Source organism: Watersipora subatra, chromosome 5 (genome assembly GCF_963576615.1).
Source record: "Watersipora subatra chromosome 5, tzWatSuba1.1, whole genome shotgun sequence".
Classification (NCBI taxonomy): Eukaryota; Metazoa; Bryozoa; class Gymnolaemata; order Cheilostomatida; family Watersiporidae; genus Watersipora; species Watersipora subatra.
In genome coordinates this window covers 12,613,910-12,625,082 of record NC_088712.1, presented here as the reverse complement: position 1 = coordinate 12,625,082, position 11,173 = coordinate 12,613,910, and the positions used below count along the sequence as shown (strand labels likewise).

At 39.5% G+C, this 11,173-nt stretch overlaps 1 protein-coding gene across 1 annotated transcript; it reads left to right on the top strand.

Annotated features, from left to right (window-relative positions):
- The first annotated feature begins 8,435 nt into the window (after window positions 1–8,435).
- LOC137396879 (uncharacterized) lies at window positions 8,436–9,815 on the top strand. Its single transcript, XM_068083182.1, has 3 exons — window positions 8,436–8,675; window positions 8,932–9,105; window positions 9,259–9,815. The coding sequence occupies exons 1-3, from the start codon at window positions 8,436–8,438 to the stop codon at window positions 9,430–9,432; spliced, it is 588 nt and encodes a 195-aa protein (XP_067939283.1). The 3' UTR covers window positions 9,433–9,815.
- Window positions 9,816–11,173: the final 1,358 nt, after the last annotated feature.

Sequence of the window (11,173 nt, the reverse complement as noted above, 5' to 3'; positions counted from 1 at the left end):
TTTTAGTATCGCAAGTGCAGTGTGATATCTTGTCCTCAATCAAAGAATAGAATGCACTGCTTACTTTGCTCATGTTTTATTCAGATCACTGTGATCACTGTTCTTGGGTAAGTTGCAAATGTAGTGAATAGCTATAGCTGTATGAAGATACAATGGTTAGAATATCACATCACTAACCTAATTGCTTAACCATCAATTTGTGTTTACCCTTAACTCCTATTTACTAACAACTGGTGGTTTGCTCTTGAGCCTTCAATCACAGAGATTTACTGAGTCACAAATAGTTTTTCTATGTGTTTTCTCTATTACACTATTACCATATACTTTGTGAAGGTTTGATTGGTGCGGCGTATTCATATGATGAATGCACTAGATGTATTGTTCTGAAGTATGCTCCAAATTTTTTGAACAGTTCATTGATGGATGTGTTTTAGACATGATCCTGAAACTTATGCTTGGGAGAAGTTTTCCCATTAAATCTTGACTAAGGAGGTTCTGGAGCAACACACTGCCTATAGACTCAGTGACCTTGTACAGCGATTGAACTCATTTTGTGATCCTGACAGCAAGTACACGTATGTTTTACTATAAGATTAAAAACTCCTTAGAGTTCTCATTTGCTACCTTTGCGGATAATTTAAAAAACAAAGCATACTTTATAATGACTTGGTTTTTATTAGGCGTCAGATGGTGAGGTATCGCCTTCAGAAATACTTCAAGGATACTATCAAATTATTACCGTCATCAATCCCAAACGTCAGCGATTTGGTTTGTGCTGTTGATGCTGAGATGACAGATCTTGTTGATGAAAGTAACTTGCAGCTTGCATGCTGTAACAAAGAGAATGATGATGCCGACAACACATTTTTACTTGATGACTCCTTTGAGCCATCGCACACCTTTGCTGGAACTAGTCGACTGCAAAACTTACCACACTGCTATGAGCATCAAAAATGATATTAAGCACCATAAACCTCATCAGATGTCATGGCCTCCTACTGTCAATGACTTGAATCTTGAAGCCTGTGAGGCAGCTATCCCTGTCAGCTTATTCAACTTGATTGCCCTCATCACTGGATTATCAGCTAATGTGCCTGAGCCTGGTATGCATTTACCACTGGATAAAGCAAGCAAACTCAAAGTTTTGTCTATTTCTCAAGATATAGTTAGCCTTGGAAACTCTCGCACGCAGACTCCTAAAAGTCTTGCTCTCGGTCTTTCTGTCAGACATATTACTGGCTCCAAACAAGTTGCCCAATTGTTGTGTGGGCTTGGACATTCAGTTAGCTATGACTCTTCTCTTCGCTTAAAGACTTCACTGGCCAATCAGCAAAAAACGTCAAAAACATTTGGCATTCCTGATACATTTTCTAGGAACAGTATTACCACGCTTGTTTATGACAATATTGATTTTTCTGAGCAAACCCTGAGTGGCGCTGGAACTACCCATTTCACCAACGGGATCGCATTTCAGTCAATATCATGCTCATTACAGACTGCTTACCCTTGTCATCATGAAATAGTTTGCTCCGGCACTGAGAAGATCAGCAAAAGATTGAGGAAATTTCAAGAAACCCCTGCAAATTTGCAGCCATTTCTTTTGGCTGCCAAAAAAGGTCCTGCATTGACAACTGCAGAAATCTTCAGCGCTCACAATGCTTCAACACAAATCTCTAGATACTCATTTACCAAAGAACTGTTTTACATCATTGCCAAACTTAACAGTCCATCTGGTTCCTTTCCAGGTTGGACAGGATTCAATATCCAGCGTTCATCTCCACTGCCAACATCTCAGCTATCCTATCTCCCAGTGATCAGGGCCTCACCTACAGAGTTATCAACAGTAAAATGCATTTTGGTCAATGCTATTCAGATTGCAGACCTTCTTGAAGCTGAAAATATCTTTGTTGTATTTGATCAAGCAATCTATGCTAAGGCACAGCAGATTCGCTGGCAAGACCGTGCATTCAGCAAACGTCTGGTAGTAAGAATGGGAGAATTTCACACTGCAATGACTTTTCTAGGAGTGCTTGGCAAGCGATTTTCCATGTCTGGGCTTGAGGATATTTTTGTAGAATCCAATGTCTGTGCAAGTGGCTCATTGAGTGGTGTGTTATCTGGTCGCATGTACAACAGAAGCGTACAATGTCATAAACTGCTATACGAAGCTTTGGCACACATGCAGCTTTCCGAGTTTCTTTCATCACAAGAAAAAAACCAAGATACTTCTGATAGACTTGCTAGTCTCTCAAATTGTATGCTGCAAAATCCAGATACTGTACCAGAGCTAGGAGAATTTGAAGAAGAGTTTTTTCAATATATTAGCATGCGGTGTGCCGAAAGCCCCACTTACAGATTTTGGAATGGGTACTTAGAGATGGTACGCCTACTGCTCACTTTTCTCCGAGCTACAAGAGAGAGCAATTGGCAGGAGCACCTTCGTACAGTACGGCTAATGTTGAAATATTTCTTTGCCTATGACAGGGTGAACTATGCCAGGTTAGTATGAAAGACCAGTTGAATTAATTTACAAGAAGATATGCAGCGTACACACAAACAGAGCTGTGCATTGTTTATTTTGCATTCATTCACATTGTACGCTTACCACCTACAGGTATGCCACTGTATACTGGCTTGAGATGAGGAACATGGATAAATCCCATCCATGGCTGGCATCTCAGCTCCAGAAAGTACCTGGCTCATGGACCGTGCGCCGACACTCCAACCATGGGTTTAACTCGGTGGCCGCTGATCAAGTAATCGAACAAACCATCAATCGTGAGTCGAAGGCTAGCGGGGGCATTAAAGGCATAACACTTACTAAAGGTAAGTCGCCATTAACCATCAGAACTTAACTGAGCATCAGCTATTCTGTGCTGTTATTATTTTGTGCATGACAGCTTCTATATTTTTTACACTCATGAGTGGTTAAATGTGACTGACTCTCTGTTTGTAGGTGCAATCGAACGATGGGTTCTTGCTCATCCTGGTAAAGCAGCTGTAACTCAATGCTGTGAAGTTATGGCTGGAGTCAGTAGTGGGTTGCAGCTTCACAAAGAATTAGATGATTCACGGTATGCTTCTTTTTGTATCTTATCCATCCGTTGACCATTTACCAAATGAATGCGTCTGCATACTCAAGCTGCAAGTACAAAAATTAATTTAAAGTAAATACATCGTATATTACATAGAATTCTCATGTATACAGTATGGCTTGCATAACTTTTGTAATGATTTTCACTCAATTACATTTTCAGAGTCAAAGAAGATGAAAAGGCTACCAACAACCTTATTGATACTGTTGAGTCAATGGTCAACCCCTGGACACACCATCAAGACACGCTCGTTTCACTCAGCTCTGGTGTTACAGCCAATGCAACTCAACAGCAAAGTCTTCTGTCAGCTGATATCGTTGGCGAAACCCAAGTTGAGACATATCTGAAAGAGCGTTTGCAAGATGAGCAGGGTTCTATATTCAGTACCATCAAGAAAAACTTCAAACTTTTGCAACAGCTCCTAAGAACGCAGCCAACAAAGCCTGTCAAAAGAAAAGCATCATCGCCAATCGCAATATTTTCGGTCGATTGCTTGCGGTCAGCATGCAGCGAGATATAGACATGAAGCAAATCCTTGGCTACTCACTGTCGTCTACACCACCAGCCCTTTCATCACACGATGGAGCTGGGCTTAGCAAATGTGTAAAAGCTCATCTTCTTCACGCAATCGAAAACCACTGCAAAGAAGACTCGCTTGTCGAAGCTGTGCCTGAAGACTGTTCTCTGATTGTAGACTGTATGGCATTCATTCATGCCTTACCCAGAAGCAGTCTTCCTAATACTTTTGGAGAGCTAGCCCAAAAAGTGTTGTATCAGCTCTGCAGCTTGGCCAAAGCCTACAAAGCAAGAAGAGTAGACTTGATTGGTGATCGATATTTGCAGAACTCTATCAAAAATGCTGAGCGATCTCACCGTGTGGCTAGCAAACAGCCTGAGGTTATAACCCTTTATGGGGCTCAGCAAAAAATACCAAAACAATGGACTAAATTCTTAGCGAGTGGCCGCAACAAGTCAGCTTTGCAAGACTTTTTACGATCGCAATTTAAGCATTGCACGCTCCAAGACTCTCTTATGCTATATATCGGGATTGCTGATTGTTGTGAGCGACTTTCATTTAGTAAAAACAGCTTTCCTGTTTCAGACTCTCAGCCAGACCTAGTCTCTGATCATGAGGAGGCAGATACTCGAATGTTGTTACATGCTGCTCACTCGAATGCAGAGAACATCGGCCCAGCGGTCATATGGTCACCTGACACTGATGTGGCCATTCTCTGCATCCGATTCGCTACAGAGCTGAAAAGAGGTTTATACTTTTTTACTGGCACTAGAAATAGGTGTCGCATTCTCAACTGCACTAAGATCAGCGAGACACTGGGTACTGATATTGATTCATGTCTACTTGGGCTTCATGCCTTTTCCGGTTGTGACACAACCAGCTCCTTTTCAGGAAAAGGCAAGATCACTCATTTCAAACTCCTCCTTACAAATGAAACATATAGGTCGCCTTTCCCTGACCCAGGCAAATCTTGGGACTTGGATGAAGAGTTGTTCAACGCATTGGCACGCTCAACACTGCATCTTTATGGCCAACCTGATTCCACAAATATAGCTGATGCGAGATACAGGTTGTTCTCATCAAGAGCATCTTATGAGAAAATGCTTCCACCAACAGAAGCTTCTCTCCGTCAGCATTTAATGAGGGTCAACTATCAAGCAGCAATATGGCAGCGGGCAATTCAACCATTAATCATGCCACCTGATCCCACAAATCATGGCTGGAGTAAAAAGATGATGGCATTTCAGTGCAGTGGTTTCCTGATGGACACAGAGCTATTCCCAGGCAGTTGGTCCAATGGAATAGTTGCTCATGCAAAAAGAGTAGATGCAAAAGCCGATGCTCTTGCAAAACTGCATCTTTAGTTTGCACAAGTCTGTGTGGTTGTGTAGACTGCAGCAATGAAATGAACGACGAGATTGAGGATGGTAATAACACAGACAGTGATGATGAGCTTCAATATTATATGCAATAGTTTTAGTAAATACTTTGCAATATGCTTTTTAGAATCGATTGCAAGTTTTCGATGTTTTGATTATTTATTGAAGTATCAAGCAAATGAGTTTGCTACCATCTCACCTTAATTTTTGCAGAGGTTTGAGATTCTTTGCAACTTGAGAAGCTCTTTGTTCTTTCGACTCACTAGCAGTTCTTAGAGAGCATTCGGTGTGGCATTTGCATTTGCAAACACTGCGAGTGGCTACGATGGCTTAAATTGGTTTGCTGCGGACGTATCTGACTGTTTGTAGATGGTGCTCTACATCTCATAAAAAAACTTTAGATTATCGGCTTTTTTCAGTTAGTAAGGCTTGTTGGCTTCTTAGAAGGTAGAATTTGCTTATAATGAATTATGTAATCCTTAATAGCTAGCCGTGGTAATCAATTTAAATAGAGATATTAAATTTCGCTGCTACTACTAACGTTGATGGCAGTTTCTGACAAGGCTATAGCGGAAACAGACTAAGCACCTATGTGTCATCGAGGACAGCAAATACGCTTCGCTTCGTATAAAAAAAAGGCATAGATTTATGTTTACGGAGCTGATTGGCTGATTTGGCTAATTGCGCACGGCGCAAAGAAGATCTTATTTATGTATTTCTACTCACCTTTTAATGGCAAATAATCACTGCTTGACAACAATATCTCCGGTAGGTATAGTAAATAAATTATGGAATGCTTTATTCTATCTATTAAACTTAAAAATCGTTATACCCTATTGTCGTGCCTCCTTGGCAAAAAAACGACACAAAAATGCCCTGTGGCCACCAGACTACTAATGCCTGTTCAACAATTAATTTGATTGGTTTACACTGTCACTTATAAGCAGCATATATGTAAACATTATCGTGTGAATGTCGGTATTCCAGTTGTTAGGTTTCTGACACACCCTATGGAATGCTGGTCATTAGGGTTCAAAGGGTTAAAATTCAAAGTACTTTATCGTTCCTTTTGGTGTTAAATTTAAATATTAGCTTGTACTCTCCTAGACAGTCATGACAAAGCAGCAGAAGCAAATATTAAGCACTCCAAGTACATACACACAAGTGTTTATCACTAGAGTCAGCTGCAGTGAATTCAAAGTCAGCGATTTCTTTCCATTTTCTTGTGATACTCAACTCACAAGACTTCTCTTTGTGATATGCAAGATGTTAGTAGAATACTATCTAGCTAGCCCTATCCTTTTAAACTGTTAGAACATTTATTTAACACTTTTAAATTTGATGAATTTAGCTTGTCTAGTAGTAGGCCTATTCTGCTGGTGAATGTTAGTTTTAACAAAAAGGCTTGTTAAGATAAATGTATAAAAGATTATTCTGCAGCCATCTCTCTTTGCTGTTATACAAGACATTTTACCTGTAGAACTTGTAGTTGTTAATTTTGGATGGCCTCTGCTATTTTCATAGAAACACAATAGTCACAAAACTATGAACTGCAGGTTTTGTTGAGTCAGACTCAATTGCATAGCTGATTCTGTTTGTTGTTGAATTCCTTGCATACATGTATTTGTAAAATCTTAGTAATGTCGGTTTGTGAAATATTCCGTTGTATTGCTCATTGATATAGATAAGACAGTGTAGTGATTTCCTATGTTCATTGTTTGTAGGTACATGAAGTACAGTGATAGGAATATCTCACCTCTGCACCACATCTGGTTGTATTCACCTTAAAGGTTGACTTGCAACAAAATTCACATTACAGTTATTTGGTATCAAAAGATTCGCCATGTCTTACTCTATTGTGTTGTAAGTGCCAAATATGTGGGAATGTGATTAAAAGCTCGTAAAAGCTAAAAACGAACAGAAAATCGCAGCCACACGAGACCGCCCTAGTTCGGATTCGTTTTCCAAAACGGCTAAAATGTGACGTATGTGTGCTAAAACGGCTAAAATGTGTGCGAGATAGTTTATGTTTACACATTCATGCATCCTTATTCGTCGAACTATTTTCACAAATATACTTCACGCTTGCGATAAAAACCATGTCTATTGTTCTTACGCGTCTATTTTATCGGCATCGTAATGCTGCAACTTTGAGCACTGATATCTCAAAACATAGCATAAAAATATGTTTAATTTTTTAAGCTTAGCTTGAACGATTGCATATCATTCTCTGATAAAAATGATGAGCCTTTTGGTCCGCTATGATGGTTGAAAAATGCTGTAGAAATTTTTCGCGCCATATAGCGGGAATTGTAAGTCACATGATCAGATAATGTTAGTTTCAGTTCAAGTTTGATCTATCGCAAATAGCAAACACGCTATCTCATATTAAACTTGTTCATTTCAATTCGTCATGTTTAACGCGCCACTTAGTGTTTGTGCAGCTGCCAAGCTGAGAAGCACCTTTTTTTGGCCAAGAGCTGAGAAAAGACCAGACCTTCACCGGGCGTGGAGCAACTGGGTGAAGCTGGATGTGACAAACTTTATTTATTCGCCTGCTTACTCTTACCTTTGTTTTCGCCAGTTCAAAGACGACATGTTTTCTAACCTGTTTGCATACTCCACATATCACCAAAGCACGTGAGTAATTTATTTTATGAACTACTTGTATTAGTAGTTGTAACTCGGGTTATTATCTAGTATTCTCCTAATAGTACTGTATTAATCTATATTTAATATAACAATATTAATGTCATTTAATTGTAATATTATATTATTAGTATTTTATCATTTTAATTACGTGTATTATTCTTATTATAATAACAAAACTAATTCATACTGCATATCTATCTGTAAAACGTAATATATTAATATATAATTGATAAAATAATGTTGTTTCACGATTAATTTCGCCAAATTTCTTAACCCCACTCACTTATAGATATGTTATATAAAATAGTTATTGTCATTTTCTGGTATCATCGTTAATAGCATATTAATATTATTAGTTGATTATTATTAGTATTAGATGAAGAGTTTGTGCCAACCACTGAAGACTGGGAAGAGTTTGAGCGCTATGTTGGCCAGCATCAAACGCTCTCCAATTACATGTAAGATAGAGCTGAACTAAACCAAACTTGACAAAATATAAAAAATATCCATAGAGTTATTACTCACATTTTATGTTTACAATATCATGGATTCTGATAGGGTTTTGTAAAATCTGTGTCATGATTGCATGGCTATATATTTATTCTTTTTCTGATCAAGCAAATATGATATAATAACAGGAAATGATATTGTACAAATCTTATTGCAAGTCAACTATTGTGTTGTGATTTCAGAACCGAATCCTCCTTCAAAGAGGAGAAAATAATAGTAAGTGTGACAGCACTCCAGCGACTATTTCACTGTCACACCTGCGCCCTCCCCTGCTCATTCACGATGGTGCGAGAAGGCGGATGGGTAGAGTTCAAGGTTACATGTGCCTCCTGTCACCGATCGTACACTTGGGAAACAACTGCCAGGGTGAACAGAGCTCACGTCATCAACCCCCTGCTGGCAGCTGCATCACTCTTTTCTGGCGGATGCCTTACGCAGAACCTCCGTTTTCTGTCGCTCCTGAACATCGCAATACCAAGCCACAGCGTTTGCCTCTACCAACAAAGAGAATACTTACATGGTGTGAGTGTTAATATTTACTCATAAACTTGGAAAATGTGAGTAAAAGCTTGGCACACTAATTGAATAACAACATTTAGAAACAATTTTTTTTTTTAAATGAAAATATGTCATCCTTCAAGCAAAATATATTATAATTCAAAATTCTGATTCTTCATCATAATATAGCACAAAAAGGGGGAAGAGGATTCTACATTCTTAAACTAATGATAATGATACAAATTAATCTTGTATAATGAAGTTTTACAATATTTTGCAGTGTATTGCTGAGCAGTACACCCTGCATAACGAGGGATTGATGGCAGCAATCGATTGGGAGCTTGATTTGGCAGGTGACGGTAGATGCGATAGTCCGGGGCATTGCTCACTATACAGAGCCTACACTATGATGGATCAGAGCTGCGGTTTAATAGTCAGCAGCCATCTTGTCAAGGTAAAACTTTGACAGTTTTTACTTCACAGCCTGACAAAAACCCAAATTTTTTAGTAGTTATCAATACATAAACATGAAGTTGCTCATCTAGCTAAATAGTTCATTCAAATAATGTGAAAGTAATTGTTGGTCGTAACTTTCTTTACTTTGCAGTCAACAGAGACCACCAGCTCTAACACCATGGAGCTGAAAGGCTTCAAGCGATGCCAGTCCGATCTAATTTCCCACGGCCTGAGAGTGAGGTCCATTACAACGGATGTTGTTACAAAGGTTGTGTGCATACTGCAAGCTTGTGTTTTGGCTTATGCCGCAAATTTGTCGCCGTGAGCGACGGCCTCTACCTGCATGCTTGGTGTCTAAGATTCGGGCTCTTTTCCCACCAACGGATGATGAAGAAGAGTTTGCAGACTTGCAAACAAGATTTGCGGCATAAACCAAAACACAAGATTGCGGTATGCACACAACCTTTTCCGAGCATTTGGCGATGGCTCTCCAAATGGGAATAGATTATCTACCAAAACAACTATTGAAAAACAATAATTGCTGATCATCAAAATAATCTCGATCTTTATATAATAAAATCATAAAACTAATACACTCTCTACTGTAGTAAGTGTACAAGCCAAATATACCAGTTCTCCTTGTGTTCCACGAGTTCAGAATATGTGTGTTCAACTGATGCATTAAATGTGTAACACAAGAATTGTAGATAATGCTTGACACATTAGCATAGCCTTGGTGTTGTTGGCATTAAATGAATATCCAACTCACTATGATATCGCAGGTAATTATTCCACCTCAACTCAAGGGGTGCAGACGCCACGAATTCGTTTACACCAGGATGCATACGCAGGCATTCATGCTCCCCTCGGTGAAGGAGACAATGCGCAAACTCAGCATAATGGCAGCACAAACATTCAGGAAGAGATGGCATGTCTTGACAACGCTCGCAGGCACACCACTCTGTAGCCGGTGGTATTAGCTCCTAAAGAAATGAACAGATATGTCTATGCAACCATAGCTAATACATCAGGTCGATGTTATCCAACAGTATATCAGTGCAGCACTAGATTTAAATATTAAAATTGTTAATGTTGTCATTCGAGAAAAATCTGTAATTATTTTTTCGCAATATTGAAGCGATAATTATCATCATTAAAATCATATATAATAATATTCGTTCTATCACTCTCAAGCTAAAACTATTACTACTAGCTAGCTTGGCACATAAGAGCTGGCTAGTGGCGGTGCTTACTTGCTGGGAGGTTTGATTCTGTTGAGGATCTTCTTCAGATAGAGCGTCAGGCTCGAAACGCCAGGGTCTTAACTCTTCAGAATTTGACATTTTTTATGATCGCAACTCAGACATGAATAGTCGAACGGAATGGCCAAGCCGAAACTGTAAAGTAGCGAGCATCTATATTTGATACGGGGTCTTAGGTAAAACCCGAAGTGATTATCATAAACTATTGCTACGATAAGTTTGATATTGAGCTTTTTATTGGCCTTTCAATTCACGCGAGAACATCACGTGACAAGACAATAACCATACAGCGCGGATACGTCATCGAAATCAAGAGATTCCAATCTACGGCGGCTTTTTGTTTTTGAGCTTTTAAGAGCTTTTAATCACATTTCCACATATTTGGCACCTACCACACAACAGAGTAAAACATGGCGAATCTTTTGATACCAAATAACTGTAATGTGAATTTTGTTGCAAGTCAACCTTTAATCTCTACTGTTATTTTTATGGATCGTCTTGGCATGGACTGGAGGTGAGTCAAGATCTGATGGATATATTAGCAGCTTGAGACTTAAAGCCTGGTTCCCATATACGTCGCAAAGCACCGGTGTCAGCACCGCAGGCTATTAGCGGTGAATTGGGAACCTACGCGCCGAGGATCGCCGGTAGCTGCTGGTGGCTTCACAATTGTTTTGCGCTGCTCAAATTTCGCAAAAGACCGTAGGCAAAACCTTCCTAAAAGGCACTGTGCGGGTGAAGGTCACCATTACAGGAACGAGTAAAGGTCACCATCATTGGAACGGCATGGCGAGCGTAGCGTCG